Genomic DNA, 15039 nt, shown 5'->3' with positions numbered 1-15039 from the left:
TTTAACTAAACGGCTAATGTTTATTGTTTTCCAGTGATATTTTCCCTCTGGTTCCTCCCAATTATCTGGTGTTTCTAGGCTGATTTCTGATTTTTCATCCCATAGCAGTAGGAGAGGTACCAGGCCACTGTGCTGAGTAGCTCCTAACACACAATCTCCAAAGCATTTGACCAACTTCTTTGGACTGCTTTGGGCCAGTGCTCAAGGCAGCACTCTTAAACTGCCCTGTATGGTGCTTCTTCTTAGGGGAAATAATAGTATCCTTTGCAGGTGGACCCTGTACAATGCCCCACCATAGAGCACAATGCTCCACAGCAAATGATAACCCTGAGCTCCTGGGAGACTACCAAAAGCACCTAACACGACACAGTCTCATGGGTGATAAAACTCAGAAACTGGAAGAAGCTGTGCAAATCCATATGGAATAGGAGATACAGTATAGATCATCCCAAGCCATCCTGTGCATTTTGTATTTTACTTAATAATCTCATTGCCACTGGAGAAAGCATCTTAGAAGACTTGGAAAAGCAAAGCAAAGTAGATCTCTCCCAGCTATTACAGACATAGGTGTTCAAGGCCTAAGGAAGCATTCAAGCCTATCACATGGCTGTAGTTATTAATAATATATGCCACTCAATGACTTGCCGCCTCTTCTTGCCCTCCCTTCTCCCTTCTACATTATTCAAGGCAGAGCAAGCCAGAGTAAGTAAATCCCAGAACTTAGCCTTTCCTTTAAGCAGGAAGCACATTGTTCCAATAAGTGAATTATGTTTGGTAGAGAGAAGAGATGACAATATCCACATATTAGTTCTTGTTACTTAATGCCTAATTAACATAAAGCTCAGGTGCTGGGAAAGACACAAGGAGGATAAAAAGCAGGCTATGGTTAAGCTACCACTAAGTCATCGCATCATAAATGGTCAACTCCTTAAAATCATTTATGATGCTTTAGTTGAGAACAGGCCTTTTGCTGGTCTTTGGTTCCTTGATGTCCAGCTGCTGTACGTTTGAAACAGAGTCAATGCTAGCAGGCTCTGCCTCCTCTTCGTGTGTTTCTGACTGAAGTAGCTCAGAGACAGTGCAGTGTTCTTCCTCATGACTCTTGGAAGGACAGATCGGGTCAGAGAGGTTATCTTTGGTATCCCCGTCTTCTCCAGATGCTGGGATTTCTTGCTGGTTTTCCACTTTTCCAGGCCTTGAAAGCTCCTGAGTACATATACTTGGCCCGGCCTCCAGCAGCTCAGAGGTCCCAGAGGGCTGAGTCAGGACCTTAGCTGGCTCAGCACTGGCCCCAGACATTTGAGAAGACTGCAAAGTTTTGTCAGTCTCACCAGATTTAAGGTCCTGATCACTGCTTATAATCAAAGCTGAAGAGGAGGGTTCTGCAGGCATTTGTTCAGAGTCCCCTTTGTTCTCTCTCGGCCATGGAAATGAAAGATCCAGCTTCTTTCCAAACCTGAGTTTTGAATCACTTGCCACTACACTACTCCCCTGCCCCTCACTACCTCCCTCAAAGAGAGTTGACAACTTCTTAAAACTGGACATTAAACCAGTCTCTGCTGCTCTACTGCCAGTGGAGGAAGGTGAGGAAAAGAAAGAGCTCAGTGATTTCCCATAGTCAGCAGCAGAAGATGGGAAATGGAGCTTTGGCCAACTGGTTACGTTTGGGATTTCAAAATGAAGACCTGGCGGCTCCGCTCCCTGGGGGACTGCAGGTGAGTCTTTCGGGGCATCAGGTAGCTCACAGTGTTCTCTGGCACAAAGCGCAGGTTCCTCCAGGGGAGGGTTAGAAATGTGCCCGCGGGTTTCCGGTGTGGCACTCCGGCTGACACTTGCCTCTCTGAACAGTGCTGTTTCTAGTGAACTGGCTGCCTGTAGCTCTAAGAAGTCTTGGTTTGCGGAGATGGATTGCATATCTGGCTCTGGCTCAAGAGGAAGAGGTGGATGAACTGGAGGAGGAAGCTCTTTGGCAATCCAGGGAGGATCTGGATGCAACTGTATTGGCAATGGGATATGCTCTGCCTCCAATGATGCCTCTGTGTCTGTAGCCTGCAGCGTCCCCATGTCTCCTTCATCGCTCAGAGACAATACTCCTTGCCCAGCATCATCCCCTGAGACAGAAGATGCACCCTCAATTGTTTCAGAATGTTGGGGTTCTAGAATATTGTCTGGAATATTATTGTTTTCCATTTCAGTTGTTAGTTTAGGATCATCTGTCAAGGTCTCCAAGTCTGACTCTGCACTAACCACCGTCATTCCACAGTCACTGACCATAGATTCTGAATTGAGTGCTCCCAAGGTAACTTCTTTACACAAATTTTCTGGAGGTACTGATCCTACAGTATCTCTGGGACTACCATTTTGAAGCAATGCAGTAGCTGGAACAGATGATTCTTGTTTGCATGTCTCTGGTTTGGGACTTTTAAAAATTCCAAATAACTCACCTTTGAGAGGCTGAGATGATGTACCAGAAGAAAGAGAGAAAAAAGAATTTTTCTTTGGAGGTTTAGGAGAAGAGAAAAGTCCGGAGAATGTTTTGGGAGGTTCAATTAAGGACCCAGAGAAAGATTTCACTTTGGTCACAAACCCCGAAAGCATTTCTACTGAAGAGTCCAACACTGATTTGTCTTCCTCTTTATCTGCACCTTGACTCTGGAGGTGCCATGTACCTCCTGGCTCCACAGAGGAAGAAGCTGGCTCCACGATCTTTGTTAAGACCTCATCAGGGGCATTTTCTAATGGTAAGTTCAACGGGTCACTAGTAAATCTTTCATTCTGGTGGGAGTTAGTACAAGTGTCTAAATTGTTGAGCTGTTCAACCAAATGGCTATCATGTGAAAAAGAGCTGGCCAGTGAGTCATTCATGGATGCTACTTGTATAAAAGCTTCCTCTTCGTGGGTAGATATCTCAAGAGTCTCTGGGCCAGGGAGCAGTGTTTCAGTCTGTACCTGAAATCCTGGTGAATGAGGAACAATGTCTTTTTGTGATTGATTTATCTGGAAATCTGAGGATGTCCCTGGTCCATTACTGGAACCTGGTTTTCCTGGATCATTCTCCTCTACATTGAGCTTATCTGCAAGGGAGATAACCTCAGTGGTGTTGCTAATGGAAACACAAGGAGCCATTTGCTGTTCATGAACTACCTCCTGGACCATGCTATCTCCATTGCCATTAGAACTTTCTTTAGTTATTGCACCACTCATGTCCACAAAAACACTTGGCTTCTTACAGGGCTGGGAAGTCACTGGAGCAGTAGTTGATAGGCTTTCTTTTTTCCCAGGACTGTGCTGCTTTTCATCCAAAAAGGACAAGCTGAGGAAACTGAAAGAGCTTTTAGGAGAGGCATCCTTCTTGCTGCCTGAGTTAGCAGTTGGGAAAAAGGAAGGAAGTGTGAATAGCCCTTCTGCTTGAGATTTGGTTCTGGGTAGAGCAGCAGAGGCTCTGTTCTCAGATTTTTCCGATCCAGTCAGGAAAGAAAATATACTCTTTCTTGTTGGCAATTCTGGTTGGGAGGGAGATGTGGCAGTTGAAAAACTGTGGTCTTTGTCAGAAAAATGATCTTGTTCATTTGAATTTCTTCTGCCTGGAATATCTAAAGATGTTTTATCACTTCTTGGGACTTCTGTCACTATAGACATACCACTGGTTTCTACTGAAGAATCTTTGGACAAGTCTTTGAAACAACCTGTTGAGAAAGATGAATTTGGTGACTTGTAGGTCAGGTGGGCTCTGGAGGGTACCTCTTCTTCACTCAAATGATCATCCTTGATCTCCTTAATTGCTGGTTCCTTTAGCTCACTGTCATCAATGGTAGTCTGCTTGTTCAGACCTCTAACTCGAACTTTCCCTCTAGAGGAAACTGGTGCAGCAGGAAAGTTCCCAACATCCTGTCTAGCTAGATGTGTGGCATTAGGACTAGACTTGACCTCTTCCTTATCAGTCATTGAAGAAACAGCCACATTTTCAGTTGTTTGTATAGGAGACACACTGCTTTTAAAGAAAGCCCCCAGGGTACCAAAAAAATTTGAAACACCAGGAGATTCATTCTTTTCCTGAGATGATATCTTTCTATTTTTATCATTATTCTTTTCTAAACTTGGTGATCCTTCTTTATTTACTTGGGTTTTAAACAGGTTCAGAAATCCAGATGCCTGCTTCTCATTTGCCGTTGCACTTATTGAAGGATCTTCTTCCCGGCCAAAGAGTTTCAGTGCGCTTTTAAATAATGTTCTCTCAGACTCTTTGGAAGATTGGTCCTGGGGAAGCTCACAGTTCTTGTGTTCATCCCTACTAAACTGTGATACACGGGAAACTGAAACAGAGCCAGCTGTAATCATCTTGTCATCTTCTATATCTGAATTATCCTGAGGAGTTGCTCGGCTTACCTGAAAAACAGGTTTTAACAAACTTTGCTTTTTCACATGCATGCTTTTATTTAAAGGGGATTCTTTCTTCATGTTTTTAGAAAATTCTAGTTGCTGAACACTGGATACTATTTGTCTCTCTGAATCCTTCTTGAGAAGACTTTCTTCCTCATTTTGAGAGTTACTCTCTTGTTGCTTACTTGAGATTAATAACTGAAGACTGTCATTTGTTACCTCTGCTAAGTTTGATTGCTGATCTCTTTTCTGTGTGGCTGATGACTTTAAGGTTTCACTCTTATCAAAATTCAAAGTATTTCCAATTGAAGCACCCAAAGCAGAAAATAACGAAGTCACTTTGTTCAATGATGACAACTCTTCTGTTTGCTGTGGGATGTTATTCTTATTTTCAGGAAATTTGTTAGTCTTATCTTCTGAAGAAAAAGATTCTTCAGAAGAAGACTGGATCGAATGGAAACTAGAAAGGTTAACTGATGAATCCTTAGAGAGAGGCTGATGTTTATCTCCCTTTCTAATTTCATTTTTATTTAAAACACGATTACCAATAGTTTGGGGCTGATTTCTGAGATCCAACATACATTCAGAGTCTTCAGAACCACACGGCCTTTCTTTAAAAGCTAGAAAATCTCTTTCAGACTTTTGAGGATTATAGCCTGAAAAATCTAATGGTTGATTCCTTTGGTCATAATTTGACTCAAGTACTTGTGAAAAGGTACCTAAATTTAGATACACTGGGCCCTCACTTCTTGGCAAAACTACAGATAAATCAAGTGGGTCATCATTTGGTTCCTCTTCAACATACCACAGTAATTCATCTTCCTTGTCAAGTACTTTAAAACTGTAAGCAGAAACAGTACAATCATCCAACATAATACTTGACAGATCATTTGTCACATTTTGTAAGTCACAATTCAAATACTCTTCATAAGAAAAATCAGGTATAAATAAATATGCATACTGCCCAGTAGAATCAGTAAGGAAAAAGTAGATATATTGGCCATCATGGAACATAAAATATCCATAATCTCCATCCTCTGATGGCCACCACATTCCATTTTCAAGACATGACAACCACTCCTGATATTCATAACCAACACTTGAAAAAATAAAGTTTTCATCCATTCTTGACGAATCTAGATCAACGATGGGGTGCGTACTCTTCTCATAACCTGAAGAACAGCTTAAGTCAATGGGTAATTCTTCTAGTGAATTCTTAGTCTCACTAATTGGAAAATAACAAGAATTTCCATATAATGAGTTAGCTGCCCACATATCACCTCTTAATAAGTAATCTTCATTAAATGCTAACTGGTTGAATGATTCATATGGTAAGTCACACCAAATGACACTGTTCGGATTTGTTCTCCCCTCCGAGACATTTGCATTTTGATCTTTTTGGCAAAAATTTATTGCTGAGTTTTCTGAGTCAGGCCACAAGAAAACATCAGTTGATGGAAATGTATTTTGATTCAACACATAATACACTGGCTGAATTTTTCTGGAATTTTTTGAGAAATCTTTTATATCAGAATCCCAGTCATAAGAGAAAGGACTGTCCACGTCTTCAAAAGAGTGATAGCGGTTTGAATGACTAAGAATATTAGTATTTAGTATAGGTGAAGTTGACTTGTTACAATCTTCATGTGGTTTTGCCTCAAGAACATGATGTGGTGTCTGCCTCGTGGGCACAGATTTCTCTGATAGGTCCTGCTGTACAGTGGGAGTGCAGTGAAGTACACCGCTCGCAGAAGAGGGGCGATTCTTCCCACTTCGCTGGGTTTTCCACGTAGGAGCGCAATGATCATCAACCCCAGCATCAGATAATGGAATGTCTTCTTCAGGTAAAGCCAAGCATCTTTTTATAAAGCCAGAAGTCTCCTGTTTTTCACGATTCCTCTGGTTTTCAGAAGTCACACATGAAATAACAGGGATCTCATCCGAGGATAAACATGTAGTTCCATTCAAACCTTTTAGGTCACCTGAAGACATGGACTTTGCTTCATCTGGTTTAGAATCAGTCATACTGCTACCGGATATCAAGTTAAATATTCCAGAGAATAAGCTTGGGGTATTACTCCTGTGAGGAGAGTCATCTTTTTTCACATTTAATTCCTGTTGGTTAGACAAGTTTTCTAAAGAAGAAAACCTGTTAAACAGGCTAGAAAAGAGTCCTCCTTGGGGTCTTTTCTCAGAAGCCTTGTCTACAAGTTTGTCATCACTCATTTCATTAACCGAGGTGGGTTTTGAAATGGTAGAACTAAATGTTAATGAAGAGTCTGGTATTGTTAAGGATGTCACTTGTGTAAGAGCCTTACTTTCTTCTAAAGAAGTTGTAGGTGTATGTTCTTTGGACACATCTCCAGGAATGTTTAAGGTATCTCTCTCACAGTTCTCTACTGCTGTGTGGTCACTTGAGTTTAATTCCTCTGTACTCCCAAATTTCCCAAGATTACTATTAATATTTGGAGCCGAATCACACTTTATTTTAATAAGTGTGGTATCTTCAGAAGTATTTATTTGGTCACTCTCATTAGATGTCTTTATATCACCAAATTTCCTTAGATTACTATGAATATCTGGAACTGAATTAGATTTTATTGAACTAAATTTGGCATTTGCATGGCAGTTTCTTTGGACCTCTTCATCAGTGGTTACTCCTGAGCCATGAAAACTCTGGTCAATGACAGTTTTATGGCTGTCAGTGAAAGAAAATTTAAACAATGGGAACATGCTTCCTTTCTCTTTTAAATCCTGCTGCTTTTCAGAATGACTAAGAACTTTGAGGAATGGAATATGTAATTTTCCACTAAAGGAAAAGGAACATCCATCTTTCTTAGGGTCCCTTTCCCATCCATCTTCTTCCAACTGGTGAATTTTCATAGAGTCTGACAAAGTCTCCTTTGAACAGGTCTCAGGGGAACTGAGCAAAAACTGGCTAAAAGATTTTCTGAGTGGCTCCAGGAAATCATCACCAGTAATTTTGTTCCCCTCTAATGGCTCTGAAGATGCCTCTTTATTTGCAGTTCTACTCCCAGCTACACAAGGATGTTCCGAAGTATTCTGGACACTTATTTTTGGTTGCTCTGGTAACACAGACAGATCTGTACAGGGTTCTCTTTCCAAAAGATTCGCAACATCATCTTTCTTACTTGCAGAAAGAGCTGAGTTAGAAGGTTCAAAGGCTGAGTTAGAAGACAACAAATCCTCACTTAGGGGCATTTGGTGGTGGGGAGTTTCTCCATCACTCGTATTTAAAGTGACAATGCTACTGTCATTGCCAAGGGTATCTTCCCTTTGATTTGGCCCCAACTCACATGCAACAAAGTTTTCCTTTCTTGTTGGCTTGCTCTGGTCATCATCGTTTTTGGTTTCATCCTTTTCCGAAAAAATCTTTAATGGATTTAGCATGCTGAAAACAGACTTTATAACCGAACTCTGACTCTGTGGAGCCGAGTCCCTTCCAATAGTTTCCGGTGGATCCTGAGAGTTTAAATTTCCAGTTGTACTGTCCTTGTGCTCATTTTCAGAAGTTTTGTCCACTTTGCAAAAGTCCTTATTGTCAACTGTTTGAGAAGATATCAGAGACAGAGATTGTACGGAAGGATCCTTCTCTGATACTGACCAGGCTCTGGGTCTAGACGGCGAATTACTCGCCCCTGTTTGGTTAAGAGTTTCTGTTTTCTCTGGAACTAAATGAACCAGCTTTTCCACAGACGTTGTTAGATGCTTTGTGCCTGAACCCACCTTTTCTGAGAGTGAACTAAATAAAGAACCAACAGCACATTTCACTCCATTCAGCTCAGGGAAAGAGATGGCCTTGTCCTTGTCGTTCTTGACAAGGTTTGAAGATGGTGTTTGATCCTCAGGCATTTTCTTTTCTGCATTGTTAATAGTACTATTATGTTTAAGTGTTTTTTTAGTTTCTGAAAGGGAACCAAATTTATTAATCTCCTCTTCCTTTTCTGCTAAATATTCTGACACTGTTTCTACCAAACACTGAAGCTCATCCATTGTATCAACATAGTCCTCCTTGGGTTCCTCAACACAGGAAGGAGTCATCTTTTCTGGGGAGCAACCTGACAGATCTCCAAGTGTGTCTGCATCACAATTCATCCTTTGGGATGGGAATGCAGGATTTGCTCTATAATATTCTTCTGGAAAACCTCCAATATGATGGACATTGGATGGATGACATGTTGGTGACAGTAAACCTTCCTGCTTGTCAGAAAAAGGAGAACCCAAAAGTTCATCGGAAGTACTGCTGGTAGAATCTTCAAGAATATCTAATGGAGTGAAATTAGTAATATGCTGGTTTAAGTCAGATGACTTTTCATAGTTCTTAAAACAACCAGGAAGACCAAAATCATGATTTTCTAAGTTAGTGGTCCACTTGCCACTCTTAACCACAAATCCATTTTTGTAGGGATGCAAAACTGTGTAGTTTTGTTCCTTCTTTTCAATGTGGCAAAAGTCACAATTTCTAGTGTTCGGATATGTACTTTTGAAGTTAGTCTTAGTTCCTGATTTATCATCATACTGTCTTCTTTCACTGTCTTCAAAATGACTATACAAGGGTGTCTTTTTCCTTCTCCTATCTATTGTATCATATTTCTGAGGATATCTGGAGAAAGCAGGCGTTTCAAACTTAAGGTCATAATTAAAGGCAGCAGAGAATTCTGTCTCTTGGCTTTGAGATGGTGCCTTTTTTGAATTCTTGTACTTTGGTTGTATTTGTTGGTTGTAATATTTATCAGTTTTCAAAAGAGTTCTTACTTCTTTTACCTCTGCTTCCTTTAAGTTTATGTTACTGTCTTGTAGAAACTCTTGAGACATCTCCCCCTCTACCTCCTCATATACACATTCTTGCTCTTCATAGTCAACATCAGAGAAAGATGAAATAATTCTAATTTTGTCATTTTGAGCCTGAAAGCCTTGTCTGATGTAAAGAGAAAAACGGAGGAATAGTGAGGCAAGAAAAAAAAGGAGAAACAGGGAAAAGAAAAAAAATTGTAAGATTTAGTGCATATTGAATGAGAAAACTAAAATTAGTAAAATTATCTATCTGATAAAAACAATTCAGACTGAAGAGATATAAGGAAATCCACACGTTCTTAATTCAGCATTATAACAACATGGTCAAAAAGTTTTTTCCACATCAGAGAAAGACTACCTATCACAACTTTAAAATACTTCACTCGCTACCATTAACCACTTAGGATCCTATTGTTTTCTAAGAAAGAAAGAAGCAAATAATAAGAATATGTTCCATCAATATTTAGAATGTATTTACAATGCCAAAGTTTAGAACCATTACATATCCCATGAACATATATCAAGGGATATCAAGAAATCTAAATTTGCTGGGGGAGGTGGGAGGGGGTTCAGGATGGGGAACACATGTACACCCATGGCAGATTCATGTCAGTGTACAGCAAAACCAATACAATATTTTTGCAAAGAAAATAAATAAGTAAAACTGAAAAAAAAAAAGAAGAAGAAATCTAAACTTGCTGATGAATTTGGGTCTGAGAAGCCACCAAGCTGTTAATTTGCTGAAGGTTGTATTTTAGGCAGTATAGCCAAGAATATGGTCAAACATACTACTTTTAAAGAAAAATATGTAGAAAATATAATAAAAATCTTTTGACTATCATAAGTCAAACCTTGTTAAAGTACCAAAAAGAGAAAATTATTTAAAGTATCATAATTTGTCATTTGTGAAACCTAAAGGCTATATGCATTGAAGATCACAGTGAAATGAACATATTTCGCTATACTGAATACAGAATCAGAAGCTACACAGTCAACTTCAGTCAGTGACTACAGAAGACTGCTGACCTTTCTTTCACTTAAGCTAAAGACTGTCTATTTCCTGTGTACCTAGGTGGGGGTGTAGAGAAGGCCTGCAGACTAGGAGTTTGTCAGCTCAATGTGTTCTTTTATAGATCTAACATCTGATAGCATTTATTTAGGAAACAGAAACAACATCAAAGTGTCACTTAGCCACTAAAGAGCCATCAAGAGTGAGACGGATATTCTTTTAACACCCCTCAACAATAGAGATATGCTGGCTCTATAATAGCTCACAAAATCCAACACCATTGTCAAACCTCCAATTATGCATTTTTATACAATATACATACATTTCCCATTATTCTAGTTATTCCCATTATTTGGTTGAGTGAGGGAAACCAATTTATACATACATACATATTTATACATAAAATATGCAGTTTCATTACTCTCAGATATTCTCAAAAAAATCAAACTAACTAACTCCATCCTAGAAGAAGCCTTTATCATTCCAACATAAATCAGTCAATAGCCATGGCTGTGGTAATAGAAACTATTTATTTTTACATTTCTAATTTACTGGAAGGTACTACAAATTGTTGGTTCAATCAAGGATTTTAAATTCTTCCTTAAAAGCTCTAACTTAAGGTCTTTGGACTTTTTCCAAGAACTTAGTATTTTCAGTATTAGAAGTTTAAAAACCAAACTAGTGATACAATTTCTTCAAAAAATTTTTAAAGAAAAATCAAGTCAAAAATTTAAGTTAAAAATGTCTGTAATACAAGTTTACTTAAAAATCATGTTAATGTCTCCTCTGCTAGAGATGCTAAAATATTTACTCTTTAACCTCATTTCATATACTGATATAGAAAACTAAACAAATTAATATGTGATCAATTAAAGAAAAATTTTAGGAAAAAAATTTACAACTTAAAGTACTGCACTAATGCTCTTCCAAGTGTTACTACAGCAGTGATAACAGGGTGATGACCAGGCAAACTACATGTTCTTCTGGATAACTGCAGTCATAATGCAAGTTGATGTGCCATTATTATTGCTGGCCTGCACACTCAGCACTTGTAAATACATAGGGGAAAGAGCCAAAACAATTTTTTTTTTTTGCCATTATGTTTTTTTTTTAAAGAAAATATAAATAACTAAAACCAAATGAATAAAATAAGCAATTAATAAACCAGCAAGAAGTAGGGACCAACTTCAGCAGGATTCCTGCCACACTTCTTTTTAGAATTAAATTGTGAACAGTAAGAATTCTACATGATAAAATTTTACTGAAAATACTCTCAGAGATGACAGTAAACAGAATTAGGATGTTGTCTAGCAGGTATATGACCATCTGAGGTTCAGAATATTTACTCACCAGTTTGATATGGTGGGGAAAACTCTCAGATCATCCCATAATATAGTCAATTTTAGCAACCAAAAGTATGAGCTAAATTGGAGTGGTTTTTCAAAAAACTAACCTCCAACCAGTGAAATATTGATTCAGGAAACAATTATCAATGGATGCTAAAATCAATAGATAAATGGCTGTTGAAGAAACAGAATATATATATTATCCCAGAGATCCGAAATTACAAAGAAGAAAGGTAACTTTACATTAGAGAAATATGGTATATGTACTAGATTAACCCAGAGATCAAATTAAATGTCAACTATAATGAGACAAAGTAAAATGTGACTGCTGATGCACTGTGAAGGAAACATCTATGTAATGTTTTTGTCAAACATACTTAACCTGATTATAAACTTGAAAAAACAATCAGACCAAACTAAATTAAGAGGCATTCTCAAAACTGGTTTAGACTCTTCAAAAAATGTTAGTGTCTCAAAAGATTAAAAATAAAAAAGGGAATTTTGTGAGATTATAGGAGACTACAGAAACAGGGAAATCACATGTAAGGCACCATACTCTTTAATTGGATCCTGCATCAAAAAGAAAAAGACAAATTATATATATATATATATATATATATATATATAGGAGAAGGAAATGGCAACCCATTCCAATACTCTTGCCTGGGAAATCCCATGGACAGAGGAGCCTGGTAGGCTACAATCTATAGGGTTGCAAAGGGTCAGACATGACTGAGCGACTTCACTTTCACTTTTCACTTTTATGCATTAGAGAAGGAAATGGCAACCCACTCCAGTATTCTCGGCTGGAGAATGCCAGGGACAGAGGAGCCTGATGGGCTGCCATCTATGGGATCGCACAGAATCGGACACGACTGAAGCGACTTAGCAGCATATATATATATATATATGTATATATATATAAGAACATTATTGGGACAACTGAAAAAATTTAAATATGGTCTAGATGTTAAATAATATTGTATCTTTAAATTTCTTTGAGTGTGATCATAATATTATGGTAATGTAAAAGAAAGTCTTTTTTCTTGGGAATTATACGCTGAAGTACCTCCTGGTAAAGTAACTTGTTATCTGCAACTTACTTTCAAATGGTTTAGGAAAAAAAGAAAACATATGTGTGGTGCTTCCCTGGCAGTCCAGCGGTTAGCACTCCATGCTTTCACTACCAAGCACATGGGTTCAATCCCCGGTTGGGGAGTTAAGATCCCACAAGTTGTAAGGCGTGGCCAAAAAACAAAAAAAATGTATGTGTATATGAATATATATTAGAGAGAATGAGACAAAGTAAACATGACAGAATGCTAATACAATTAATGAATCTAGGCAATGTGAATATATGAGAAGTATATATTATTTCTCTAAATTTAAAGTATGACTTTTTTTTAAGTTTGGGCAAGAGTAGGGAGCATATACATATGTATTTGCTTTTATGCTTTTAAGTATATGACAATGGCCTGTGGAAGTGTGCGTGAGAAACAAGGGTGGTAGGGAACTAGGAGGCAGAAGAGCAGGCAATGGAGGAAGACAGACAGGTGTGGGTGGGTAACTCTTTGCTGTGTATTATATTGTACCTTAACATACTTTTACATTAAATGCTTTATGCATTTAAGAAATTAATAAAAAGCTTTTTTTTTAAGTTCCAGCAAAAGTACTGAGTCTGCTATAGTGAGATTATATTGGTTTCTTCTGACATTCCCAGGGAAATATTTAGGTAGGATGAATTACCCAAGCATTTAACATCTGTGATTTTTTTTTTAATCTCAATGAAAGGTATATGAAAGTCACTGGGCTGGGCAGAGAGGTGAGCAGGTTTTTTTCAGCCATCCACCCCAAATGTGTCTGCCCTCACCTGCTGATAATAAAGAAAAACTCTTACTGATGGATATGCATAAATGTGGGCTTCCCTGGCACCTCAATCAGTAAAGAACCTGCCTGCAATGTGGGAGACCTGGGTTCAGTCCCTGGGTCCAGAAGATTCCCTACAGAAGGAAACAGCAACCCACTCCAGTATTCTTGCCTGGGAAATCCCATGGACAGAGGAGCCTGGTGGGCTACAATCCATGGGGTCACAAGAGTCGGACACAACTTAATGACTAAGCCACCATCCCATACATAAACGTGAACTTTATAAAGAAGAGGGAAAAAAAAGACTGAGACTCTACATAAAATGGCTGTAGGTTGGTCCCCCATACTGCTACATTTCCTCTATCACCTCAGGTACCCAAATCCTTGACGTCAGTTGCATCCTGGGACCTGCATACTAGGAGGAGAAAGTGTTTTGTTCCCAACACCTACCTGAGGGCCTGCCGCTCTGGATAATCGAGGTCGTAACTTTGCACAGAGTCACTGCAAGAGTCCCGGGAGCTGCCCTGCGGCAGCAGCTGCCGTGGCAATCGCACGGGCACTGGGAACTGGTGCAGAGACGCGTTGGGTTGGGCGGCTGTGTGGTAAGGAGGCGGGATGCTGTTGCTGGTCTCACTGCGGTAGTCACTATCTCGGTCATCCACCGCACTGTCAGGATCTTCGAAAGCTGTGGAATAAGCACAGTCAATCAAAGCACCCCAGCTTTATTCAGCTCTCTAGAATTCTTTTCTGCTTCCAACATAGGGAGCCAAAAGCCCAAGCCTTGAGAACAAGCGCGAGCTGAGCTGCCCATGAGTGTAGTGACCTTAAAGTCATGCAAAAAACTGTCTCAGTACCCAAAAGTCTCTCTCCTTCTCTAACAAGATAAGACAGTTGGTTTAATTTTAGTGCTGATTCTCAGAGGAGTTCCAAGTGGCATTTTCCCAATGCAGAATTTTCTGGAATTCTGTTTCTCTAAGCTATTGTAACCCTAATGAAAAACTGCTTTTAAATGTCTTAAATAGATTCTGGTGCTCTACTATTATCAAAATGGAGCAAAAGGGGAAGAAACAGTTTTTTCATCTCTTAGAAAAGTGAAATTTTTGTTTAAAGTTAGCATGATGTTTTCAGACTTTAAAAATACATTGTTGAGTCAAATAAATAGGTCCACCATTGGAAACTGGTAGAGGAAATCAAGAAGGTCAAAGTCAAGTCAAGTTCTGTATGCAGCGGAGAACAGCAGCAGTCTTACTGTCTTGCTGCAACACTGGGTTTTTCTAATAATTTCTATTGAGCACCCATACCCTGGGCTCAGAATTCCCATCCCAAGCCTTCATCCCACTTCCTCAGAAGAAGAGGAAAACACATTCACCACCAATGGGGTCTTACTGACAAAGCAGCCAATTTATCTAATAGCAGTGACTACAATTTCATAGACTTATTTCTGCTTTTCCAGTTAGCACCTGACTGGTTGCCATTTTTTTCTTGGTGTTAACTAAAATGGCCAGAGTCACAAATCTTGCTCCAAGCAAAAATAAAAATATGAAACACAGTGCTTGGAAAAGGACTTCAACCGAACAGTGTTTTGTAGTTTATTTTCCACAGAAGCCATTTCTGACACGATAC

General features: G+C 39.1%; 1 protein-coding gene across 3 annotated transcripts in view; it reads right to left on the bottom strand.

Annotated features, from left to right (window-relative positions):
• Positions 1-15039, bottom strand: part of UNC13B (unc-13 homolog B) — a 202054-nt gene that overhangs the window by 89496 nt on the left and 97519 nt on the right. For all 3 annotated transcript variants that reach the window (XM_061132177.1, XM_061132175.1, XM_061132176.1), the window contains exon 8: positions 13867-14101. In XM_061132177.1, the coding sequence (XP_060988160.1) occupies positions 13867-14101 (235 nt within the window). The remainder of the gene's footprint in view (positions 1-13866; positions 14102-15039) is intronic.

The sequence above is a fragment of the Dama dama genome, chromosome 29 (assembly GCF_033118175.1).
Source record: "Dama dama isolate Ldn47 chromosome 29, ASM3311817v1, whole genome shotgun sequence".
Lineage (NCBI taxonomy): Eukaryota > Metazoa > Chordata > Mammalia > Artiodactyla > Cervidae > Dama > Dama dama.
The sequence above is the reverse complement of the archived record's forward strand: the minus strand, read 5'-3'. Positions and strand labels throughout refer to the sequence as shown.